The sequence below is a fragment of the Rattus rattus genome, chromosome 4 (genome assembly GCF_011064425.1).
Source record: "Rattus rattus isolate New Zealand chromosome 4, Rrattus_CSIRO_v1, whole genome shotgun sequence".
NCBI lineage: Eukaryota > Metazoa > Chordata > Mammalia > Rodentia > Muridae > Rattus > Rattus rattus.
Window position 1 is genome coordinate 15,444,969 of NC_046157.1, and position 12,012 is coordinate 15,456,980.

The following is a 12,012-nucleotide window of genomic DNA, read 5'->3' on the forward strand; positions in this document are numbered from 1 at the left end:
AGACTGGGTCTCAGTAGACAGGCTGACCTTGAACTTGTGGAAGTCCTCCTGTACCAGCTTCCCAAGGGTGAGCCACCAGGCTTGGCCTTTCTTGTTATAGACTGTGACTTGGACAGGGGAAGGACAATACACTTATTCAGACCTGGCACAGGAGACAGGCCATGCTCCTTCCTGTACCCAGAGTCTTCTTAGACAAGTAACTCATTCCTTAGTGTAAGAGCCGTGCATATATCATCAGATGGTCCTCATGACCTCTTTCTGGAGTGACTGGATGGATTTAAGGGGATTAGTTCTTCAGGGTCTGTACAGTTGTTCTCTCTTCCCATCCCAGGGACTCATATATATCACGCCAACCTTTGCTACGGAGCTAAAAAGAGATGACCGTGAACTTCTCCTACTGTTTCCATTTCCCAGATTCCAGGTGTCTTCTACCCCCTCCCCCCTTATGCTGTACGAGAAGCCAGGGCCTTGTACACGTTAGGAAAACATTCACCCCGCTAAGCCATAGCCCTCCAGGCAACCTTTTAAGAGAACTTGGTAATGAGAGCTCTCCTTAAATCATACAGACTTCTTGGGTGGGTAACATACCTCAAACTGTAGGAGTTTAAGCAGGGCCTTCATTACCATGTATTATCGCTACTTCTTGTGCTACTGTATTTAAACATGTTTCCTCATCTGTAAAGTGAAAGACTGGGCATGGTTGCTGGGGCCTGTAATCCCAGCACTTGCAAAGCTGAGAGGTAGGAAGGGCATGTTGTTGAGGTTATCTTGGCCTTTTACGGTCCCTGGTTTTTTTCTTTTTTCTTTTTTAAGGAGCATTCTTTAAGCACGTGTCTCACGTTTATTCCATGCCCTTAACTTCATTTCTACTTCACGAAAAACCAGGGATGAGAAACTCACTAGTTGTGGTCTGCTTGAGCAAGTCAGTCACCTTCCTGCTTTGGTGTCTTGCCTGGCTACAGAATTCAGCACTAACTCCCTAATCTCCTCCACACAGCCTGGTCTTTGCCAGCTCTCTCCTTTCAGAACTACGTCACATCAGCCATTCAGGCCACGTCAGGTTTCTCCTTCCTTGACTAGATTTCCACCCTTCCCTGCCTCTCATTTTGAATGTTCCAGGCTGGAATCTTCCAGACTGGAATGTTCCACTTCACCACATCCTCCGTGGTCCATCCGCTCCTCGCAGTGGTTTCACTGATTAAAGATTACAAAGCAGGGGCTGGAGAGATGGCTCAGTGGTTAAGAGCACTGACTGCTCTTCCAGAGATGCTGAGTTCAAATCCCAGCAACCACATGGTGGCTCCTAACCGTCTATAATGGGATCCAATGCCCTCTTCTGGTGTGTCTGAAGAGAGCTACAGTGTACCTATATAATAATAATAATAATAATAATAATAATAATAATAATAATAATAATAATAAAAGATTACAAAGCAAAGCTGACTTCAGCAAGCCACCTCACGAGAGAGCTGAGGACCCAGAGCAGATAAAGTGGCTTTGAATTCTAGTTTAGAGGTCACCCAGGGAATTAGAAACTATGCAGAAACCTGGACGACCAACCAGTCTCCACGGGCACCCCATTCGTCACACTGCTGGGACTTGCACTGGCTCTCAGGAGAAGCTGGGCAGCTGAGGCTGAGTCACGGACGGCTCACAGGCCAGCTGGAGGCACAGCTGTGCTCCTTGGCATTTTCCTCAGGTCCCCTCGTGTCCGCCCTTTGTGCTGGGATGCAGACTGACTCCTCTTCTCCAAAGTGAGACATTTTAAATTTATTCACCCCCCAGTGCTCGCCCCAGCCAGGCCACTCGCTTTACTCTTCCCTTCGCTCATGGTCATGTTATTAAAATCATCCTCCAGTAGCCAGGCCAGGCTTGGAAGTGCACGTCACATTCATTGTGCCCTTATGCAGAGCGTGAGTTCTGCTACCTGCTAAAGCATGTGAGACCCCGTCACCCAGCCCCCCTCGTACACTTTCCCAGGCTGGAGGGAGTCCCGCTACACCAGAGCAGGTAGCGGTTGCCTTTGTCCTGCCCGTGATGGGTTGGCTGGAGGGCAGAAGCCAGTTCCTATACATATGCCCAGGTCTCCTAGCTGGTGGACCCAGTCTTTCACCTGAGCTCAGCTGAGTCTTGAAGATGCGTTCTGCTGAGATCCAAATAGTAGCTCTTGGTGAGTTCGATCCTGTTATTAAGCAAACAATATTTACGCTCGAAATCTCGTGGGAGTAGATCCCACGTCGTTTGGAAGAAAGCCTTACAAACAGGATCCGCCTGTGAACTGGGCATGTGCAGATCTGTCCACAGGGTCCACAGCTCCATTCTGAGCTGTGGTGTGGGTTAGCCAAGCTAAGTGACGGCTCAGGGCGCCTCACTCCCTGGGAAGCTTCTGGAGCAGCTTCCGTTCCTGACGTGGGTGGTGTCGTCGTCCATCTAGTCCATGAGAGATGCCTGACTTTGAGTTCCGAACTGATGACCTAGCTCCTGAAGATGTTAGTCATCAGAGGTCAAGTCCACTGGGCTCAAAGAGGCCCTGTGCGCCTGGGATCTAAGGAACTCCGTGTCCTTTCTCCTTTCCAGGTTGACGTCTTCAGGGTCCCACTGTGGGGAAAGACAGAAAAGGTTTCTTGCTATAACAGATCCTTTCCAACTTTTATAGCCCAACCATCCCAAGTAGCACCCCAAATCCTGGGTCTTGTGACCACAGCAAAGACAAGGGAAAGTCAGTAGGGACAAGCCAGCCAGGCCTGCGTTCTAGGGTCTAGAGAGATAATATAGCTTTATTAGCATCACTGGTGCTGGGGAAGGATCCCAGGGCCCGAGCATGTGAGGCGAATGTTGTACCACTCAGTTAAATCTCCTGCCCTCACGCTGGTTTCGCCCCCCACACAGTGGAGCTTTCAGTCAGGGACTGACAGAACAGCAACCATGAACGGAGCAACTCCGCCTCCCTTTCCATCTCCCCCACTTCTTCCCTCAACAATCCCTGTCCTGAAATCTCCTCAATGAATAACGCTCATGAAAAAGAGCAGCGGCCGTGGACTACATCGGCTTGGGCTGTAAGACCTCTTTGGGCAGGATCCTAGACCCAGACATGCATATGCACTCAGAGAAAAGACTGCTGTCACAGGTCACTTCTGAGAAGTTCTGCAGAACACCTTCAAGGCTCTCATGTAATGCCCCTAGCTCTAAAACACAAATGTTGGCTTTGTTCTGAATGAAGAGCCTAATTCAATTAATGATTCGCCCAGATACAACTGCGCCAAGATCTACTTCTTGGTGGTTAAAAACCCCACCATGGGCTGGCTGGATGGCTCAAGTGTGTCAAGAGTTTTTTTCTCCACAACCACAAGGCCTTGAGTCTGGAACCTTGTGATCCCAGTGATGTCAGGGGCAGAGACAGGAGGATTGCTGGGATCTGCTGCCTGCAAGCTAACTGAAAAACACGAGGTTAGTGGAGAGACTGTGACTCAAAAGAATAAGGCGGAGAGCGGTAAAGGAGGACATGCTCCTTTGGCCTGTATGAGTGCATGATGTTCTGCACAACCTTACATGTACACACACATTCACGCATGCATGCATACACAGGTGTATGCACACACATGTGCAAACACATGCACACACACCCATGCGTGCATGTGCACACACACATATGCACACACACATGTGCACACATATGCATGTGCACATACACACACATGCATGCATACACATGTGTACACACACGTGTGCAAAAAGAGAGAGAGAGAGAGAGAGGAGAGACCCTGCAAACCTGGCACTGACATAACTTGGCTCTCTGGATACCTGTCTGGGGTTCTGCAAACTTTCTGCATAGTTTGCAGACTTGGCGCCTCTAACCAAACTCTTTCCACACATCAAAGATTCTCCGTAAAATAACTCAGCAGCCCTTAGCCTCAGAGCCATGTGCTCAGTGGCAGAAGCAGGGACCTGTTCCGTCCTCTGAGGATGGCCTGGACATCTTTTATGAACATAGCACAGACCCGAGTCCTAGATCAGCGATCTCAGAATGTTCTCTGGATCAACAATGTCAAAAGCACCACGCTACCAGGCATTGGGCTGATGTTAGAGGCTCTGTGGACACTGGCGGTGGCATGAGACAGACAGTTTGTCATCCTAACAAGTTATAACCAAACTTCTTAGATGCTCTGATGTTTGAAAGCCACTGTTCCGACTCCTCAAAGGCCTCTTACGTTATCAGTGCTAACCCTGATGAATTCACCTGCCCACAAACAGAAACAGCCCGACCCCGAGCAGGTGAACCCTTTAACGAGGATTGAATCTTAGAAGGCGTTTGAAGTCTCGGACGTCGGAATCTGTAGGGTAACATGGTGAGATGCTCTGAGCAGTTAAAAAAAAACATGATTAGAAATAAGGCACAAATTAATTCTGGTGAGTGACGATGTACTCTTGTGTCACAAACACTCCTGAGGGACGACAGGCACAGGTGGCTGTCGGGAAATCTGCTCATCTGGTATTGCAAGTGAGGAGACTGCCAGCTGCTTGAGGACGCAGAAAAACGGCAGAGTGCGTGGCTGTTTCTCATAATCGCCGCCTGGCCGCAGCCACACCCCCACAGACCACTTGTAACCTGCAGCTCTTCCACAGCTCACAGACCCGCCCCAACCGTGTCTCTTCACTGGGTTACACATCTCCTCTGAGCTCCTCCCTGGTTGTGCCAGTCTACTCTGAAGACTCCCTGGTACGGCAAAGACTTTGAAAGAGAGCACCCTAATGCCCCACAGGTCCCCCATTTGTGTGCCTCCTGATATTTATTTATTTATTTATTTATTTATTTATTTATTTATTTATTTATTTATTTGCAGTACTGGGACTTAGCTGTCCTGGGCTTACAGCTGTCTTACACTTCTGAGCCTTATCTCCAGAATGCATTCCCTTTTCAATTTTTATTTTTATTTATTTTATTTATTTATTGAATATAAGTACACTGTAGCTGTCTTCAGACACACCGGAAGAGGGCATCAGATCTCATTACAGATGGTTGTGAGCCACCATGTGGTTGCTGGGAATTGAACTCAGGACCTCTGGAAGAGCAGTCAGTGTTCTTAACCGCTGAGCCATCTCTCCAGCCACCCCCCCCTTTTCAAATTTTAAACCAAAAGAATTGTCATGCCCTCCATCCACAGAAGTCTAACAAAAACAGAAATGGGAAAAGGAAGCTGTGAAAGTCCCTCCCGAAAGAGACCAAACACTCGTTCGTACCTGCTCCGAGTTTAGGGCTTCCCAATACTTCTGCTGTGGGATAAAAAAGAGACAGACAACAGGTTGGATAGATGGCGCCCCTGCCACCGAGCAGAGTGCAACCTCAGCTCCTTGGTGAGCCGAGAGTCAGAGCCTTGGATGGCCCGGGGGGTGGGGGTGCGGGGGGAGGTGGGAGAACACAACACTCCAGCACTCCAGCAAGCGGGAAGGCGGTCGCTATTAGCAGAGTAGTTAATTTAGTAAGTTAGTTAAATGAGCAACAACAACAACAACAAAACACAAAACAAATACCATGATTGCTAGGCAGGATTGTGGGTTCTGGGAGAAATGATTTACAGAGACATAATAATTACTATGATTAGAAATGATGGGTGCAAGCGGTTCTAATAATAGTAGTAATAACAGTAATTCTTCTATTCATTAAGGGCATAGCTGAGGTGATCCAAAGCAAACCCATAAAATGAAGAAAGAGGTGCTCATAAAATCTCATCCTTAAGGTACGGGCCTGCCAAGCAGCTTGGGTTCACTCAGTGTTTACTGCATGGCTGGTTCCACTACAAGCCTCCAGTATGGCCGACTCAAGAACCTGAGGGGCAAGCGCAGGCTGCCCCATGCCTCTGGCTCTTCCTTCATTCGGTGCCTGGGAGACATGTCTGACACAAGAGCTGAAACCTAGACTGATAGGCTACTGTGGGTGTCTGTGAAACTAATGGGTTTAAGGCTATTGGCACATGAAAGCAAAGTTTCTACCGTTCACATACTTTAGAAAGTTTCCGTACATAAGTCCTAACTGTGACGTCATGACTAAACCTAATACTATCTCCAAGCAGCCCCAGCCGACCTCTGCAGAATCCTTAACCTCCTTTTCACTCTGCAGGGAGGGGTACTTGCCATGAAACCCAGGGCCTTGGACCTGTTACAGTTTTTGCTATAGCTCAGGCTGGCCTTGAATATGCTGCAGCCCCAAGAGCTGTGATCTTTAAGTGTGAGACACCAAACCTGGCCCAAACATTACTGGTTCTACCAGAGCCTAACCCTAAACTGCCATTTTTTTTTCTCAATCAATTGATCAATCAATTTTGTGTAACAGGCTCTCAGTATGTAGCAGAAGCTGGCATGAAATGTGATCCTTCTGCATCAGCCTCCCCAGTGCTGGGATTATGGGCATGTACCACCCTTCTTTTTTAAGCTGAAATATATATATCATATATGTTTATAAAATATATAAATATAATTATATAATATAATTTGTGATATAATTTATTTATATATGAGATATGTAAATTTTATATATACACATATATGTATATATGTATGTATATATGTGTGTATATATATATGTATATATATAAAATCGTTGCTTCTACTTGTCCCTTCCTATCCTCCCCTGTCTCCTCCCTGCTCACCTTTTCTTTTTCCTAAGAGGAGAGGAAGCATTATTCAGAAGCAAAGTGACAGCACAGATAGCTACAGCCGGGCAGTGGCTCCCAGGAAGAAAGCATTCAGCCACATCGGTCTTTTTATGGCATTCTTCTGGGGAAGCAAATGTGGAAAATGTTCATAAGAAGGGGTACAAATTATTAAACTAATGTAAAGTAGGGGCCAAGAATACCTTATAACTTTAAATTGTGGCGGAAATAAGAAGAGAAGTTAAATTCCAAAGCACTTTGTTTTTCCTTAGAAAATACAGGTATTCGTGCAAAATGTAAGTGGCAATTTGCCCCGTTCGTTAGGATGCACTTGTTTCTTTAAGGAATGTTTCGGAGTGCAGTGCGCTATCCTGGACCGGCTCCAGCTGGTGGAGAACTGCTGAGATCCAAACAGAGCTGGAGTCCAGCTGGTAGAAACGTACTGAATTCATTTCTCAGCTTTGCTAAATGTAGCACATTATATAAGACGTGAATAGAGCAGCTGGGCAAAGGGCAAACGGAAAATCGGTACTAATTTTGAAAAAATTCTGTACATCCAAAATTATTCCAAAATGTACAGTTTATTTCAAGCCAAGCAAACCAATAAGTATGCTTGAGTCTCCCAGGCTGAGTTGAAGTGAAACTTTATAAACAGGCTTTCCGAGCTGCCAACGCCAGGGACAGCTTGAGAGTGAAGGAGAGCGCCCTCTGCTGGAAGGAGTAATTAAGGTTTGTTGTTAATTTAAGAGTCTCGGTAGATCAGACTAACCTCAAACCAGCACCCCTCCTCTCTACCTTGTTCCTGCGGTGCTGGGATTCCAGGGAAGCACCATCTGGCTTTTAAGTTCTCATTTTAAACCACTGATGACAGCATCCTAAGAAGCTCACTTAATTCAAATCTTTGTAGTAGAGCCCTCTCCTCCCAAAAGACTAACAGTAAATAAAATGTTTTAGGTCTTTCTCTGTTTCAAGAACAAAACAGAAACAAACAAACGTGTTTGTTTGTTTGTTTGTTTGTTTCTCAGAAATAATTTCAAAAAAAAAAAAAAAAAAAGCATCCCAGCTGGTGTTAGGGAGGCGGAGAGCAGGAGGCTCTGAAGTTTTCAAGGTCACTCTCATCTACATGTAGATTTGAAGCTAGCCTGGGCTACTTATGGCTCTGTCCCACAAACATACACACACACTCTCACACACTCTCACATACACTCTCACACACACACTCTCTCTCACACACACTCTCACACACACTCTCATACACACACCTGGGACTGGAGAGATGGCTCAGCAGTTAAGAGCACTGGCTTCTCTTCTAGAGGTCTCAGGTTCAATTCCCAGCATCACATAATGGTTCACAACCAACTGGAAAATAACTCCAGTTCTAGGGGATACAGAGGCCTTTTCTGGCTTCCTCAGGCACTGCATGCATGAGGTACACAGATATGTATGCAGGAAACACTCGTACACATACAGTAAAAATAAAGTACACACACACACACTCACACACTCACACACACTCTCACATACACTCTCACACACACACTCACACACACTCTCACACATACACACTCTCACACACACTCTTATATATACACACTCAAACACATTCACACAACTATCACACATACTCTCTCACACTCTCATACATACTCACTCAAACACACTCATACATAAACTCTCACACACACACACTCAAACACACTCACACACTCTCTCATGCACACTCTCACTCTCACACATACACACTCTCTCACGCACACTCACACACACTCTCTCACACACACTCATACATACTCAAACACACGCACTCTGTCTGTCTCTCTCTCTCTCTCTCTCTCTCTCTCTCTCACACACACACACACACACACATACACACACACACACACACACACACACACACAATGTTTTATCGTCCTTGGGAGAGAACTGAATAGCCTTCTGAGAACAGTTGTCATTGTCATGTGGTACCTATAATGATGACATATGCACACACTTACACTGCACTAAGATCAAATTGTGCAAATGCCTTTTCCCTTTTACACTCAACAAACATCTCCACAGTCTTTATCCTTTGGGACGGGCACTTGACATGTCTGTCATTCAAGCCAGCCTCCAGCTCCCGAGGACTGGACTCCAGGTGTTGCCACCACACCTGCCTCTGTGCATTCTTGAGTTCTTTTCCAGGCCACGACTGTGTCACCTCTGTGAGCCATAGCACAGAGTTTCCACTCATGGGCTTCCTACAGCATGCTTTCCCATGCTTCTGAAATCAAGAAGCAAGCACCAGTTTTCCTCTGTACACAGCATGTGGCAATATTTCTTTTATTCCTGGGGAAGTGGAGGTGGCTAAGCATTGAGGAAATAAGATAGTATTCTAAGCTCAAGACAGACTGTGCGTCAGGACCGTCTGCCCAGCGACTTCCTCTTCTATGTAGGGAGAAGTGACTGTTCCCAAGACCGGGGAGGTAAGATGATACTGGACTTGGCAGGGGTCACATTTTCAGACTGTCCATAGAGAGATAAGATAGGTTCATCTCCTCTAGATTGGATTAAATGGATTTCCCTTTTTGCCTCTTGCAAACCTTAAAATCCTACACCATATTTCCCCAAACTCTCATTCTTTCTGTTTCCATGTTGTTATGTTCATTGCTGGGGACTGAACCTGAGGTCCTGACCAGCCTACAAAAGCCACATCAGATCTATGTCTGTTTAAAACTCACACAGTATTCTTAACTATGGTGGTTTCCATGAGAATGGTCCCTATTTGGTTCAGACATTTGAATACTTGGTTCCCAGTTGATGGAACTGTTTGGAAAGGATTAGGAGGTGTGGCCTCATTGGAGGAGGTGTTGCCTCATTGGAGGAGGTGTGGCCTCATTGGAGGAGATGTGGCACTGGGATTGGGCTTCTGTCTCACTCTGCCTCGTGCTTGTGCCTCAAGATGTGAGCTCTCAGCTGCTGCTCCAGCACATGCCTGCCTGCCTGCTGCCATGTGTCTCATTACAGCAATAGAAAAGAGACAAAGATGACAAAAAAAAAATAGCCAGTTGTATAACACTTACCCCAAGCAGCTGACATTACAGTCCCTCTTCTCTGACTGCCTCACACTCCCTGCCCTGCCCTGCCTTCCTGGGCTGTGACGGAGGGAAAAAGGATCTGCAGCCTGGAACAGTCCATAGGACATGAAGTGCTGTACAGAAGGGTAAGGCGTTCCAGCGAGGCCTGACTGCTCTGGGTGGTCTGACTGGCAGACATCTCCAACAGGACTGGACAGGCCCAGTGGGCCGGATCAGAGAGAGCAAACCTCAGCCCACAGTGGATGGGCTTCCTTTGTGAGTGTGACACAGCTTCTTCAGAAACAGGCTAAGGTTGGAAGGAAAGGGCCGTCTGGAGGGGGTTACTGTGTGTGCAAATGATGTGTAGAATCCTACGTCTCTAGACTCAAGTCGTACTGATACACAGATACCTTGGAGCAAAGGGAGGGACATGGTACACAAGGACATGCTCACGAGAATTTGCAGGCAGTGCTGCTGTTCAAATGCTCCTCTGGTCACGGTCAACCTACAGCTTCTGGGGTTTGAGCTACAGGAATGGAAATGTTCTAGAGCAGGTGTGTGTGTGTGTGTGTGTGTGTGTGTGTGTGTGTGTGCATAGTGGTGTGTGTGTATGTGTGTGTGTGTGCATAGTGGTGTGTGTGTATGTCTGTGTGCATGTGTGCATGTGTGCATGCAAGAGAGAGAGAGAGAGAGCACATGTCTAGGCTGCCACTGACACAGCAATTACCAAGGACACCGACCCTCTTGGCTGGTGACTTGCCCCCTAAGCTTTCCCGAGGGAAGTCTTTCTAGTTTGGGAAACTGGCTGTCTTAGTTAGGGTTTTATTGCTGTGAAAAGATCCCATGACCACAGCAACTCTTATAAAGGAAAACATTTAATTGGAATTGGAGCTGACGTATATAGTTTAGAGGTTTAGTTCATTGTCATCATGGCTCCAGGAAGCATGGCAGCACTTGGGCAGACATAGCATTGGAGGAGGAGTCAAACATTCTATATCTAGATCTGCAGGCAGCAGGAAAAGAGAAACACTGGGCCTGGCCTGAGCATCTGAGACCTCAAAGCTTCTCCCTTAGTTCCTTCAACAAGGCCACACCCACTCCAACAAGGTCACACCCACTCCAACAAGGCCACACCTACTCCAACAAGGCCACACCCACTCCAACAAGGCCACACCCACTCCAACAAGGCCACACCTACTCCAACAAGGCCACACCCACTCCAACAAGGCCACACCCACTCCAACAAGGCCACACCTTCTAATGAGCCTATGGTCACTCTCTTTGAGCCTATGGGGGACATTTTCATTAAAAACAAACAAACAAACAAACAATACCACAATGGCCTAGAGTAAACAGTCTTCGCCACCTCGTCCAGCCGTACACCTCTACAGCTATACACAACGTTCTCTTCCAGCTATACACCTTTATATCTGGAGTCTCCATTGTGAGGAGGGCGTGGCGGAGGCGCAAGAGTGCCCTACAGCATCAAGACTCCGTCCTGTTCAACTCTGGCTGGACTTTTTGCCGTCCCATTATTTCTGATCTTAGGGCTGGCCCAGTGCTTTCAGATGGTGCTATCGTGTGTCGCCGCCCTTGTACCTTATACTCAATGGGCTCCATGAGTAACGTGTGGATTCGCAGTCTGTGGAGTGCGCCTTCCCCTGGAAATTCTGAAAGTCAACATAGACCATGCAAATGCCCTTTCTGTACGGCCATCAGTCATATCAACGTTTGAAAATTGGTCATCTGCTCCCCCGAGTGCTGCACGAAGAACTGGCAAATAGGAGTTTCTACACATCCTGGCTAGTTTTATATCAACTTAACAGAATCTAGAGTCATCCAAGAGGAGGGAACCTCAATTGAGATATTTCTATAAGATCAGGCTATGGGCAAGTTTGTAGGGCACTTTCTAATTAATGGTTGATGGGAGAGGGCCCAGCCTATTGTTGGTGGTATCACCCTGGGCTGGTGGTCCTGGGCTAGTAGTTCTATAAGAAAGCAGGCTGAGAAAGCCACGAGGAGCAAGCCAGGAAGCAGCACTCCTCCATGGCCTCTGCATCAGCTCCTGCCTCCAGGTTCCTGCTCTGTTTGAGTTCCTGACTTGACTTCTCTCGGTGGATTATGATTCAGGATATGTAAGCCGAATCAACCCTTTCCTCCCCAAGTTGCTTTTGGTCATGGTGTTTCATCACGGCCATAGGAAAGTGACTAAGCACTATGGTTTTCCCGGGGGAGTGTCCATGGCACATGTGGTCTTGTTGGCCTCATGCCTTCTGCCATCAGTGGGACTCATGTAGATCCCAATGTTTCAT

At 47.1% G+C, this 12,012-nt stretch overlaps 1 protein-coding gene across 2 annotated transcripts in view; it reads right to left on the reverse strand.

Moving 5' to 3' along the window:
- Window positions 1-1,745: 1,745 nt before the first annotated feature.
- Tmem44 (transmembrane protein 44) overlaps window positions 1,746-12,012 on the reverse strand; it is a 35,274-nt gene continuing 25,007 nt past the window's right edge. Inside the window, exons 10-11 of one of the 2 annotated variants that reach the window (XM_032900066.1) lie at window positions 5,239-5,271; window positions 1,746-2,598 (exon numbers count right to left, since the gene is read on the reverse strand). In XM_032900066.1, coding sequence (XP_032755957.1) covers window positions 2,491-2,598; window positions 5,239-5,271 — 141 coding nt within the window. In that variant the 3' untranslated portion in view covers window positions 1,746-2,490. The remainder of the gene's footprint in view (window positions 2,599-5,238; window positions 5,272-12,012) is intronic. The other variant, XM_032900065.1, reaches the window with a different exon arrangement.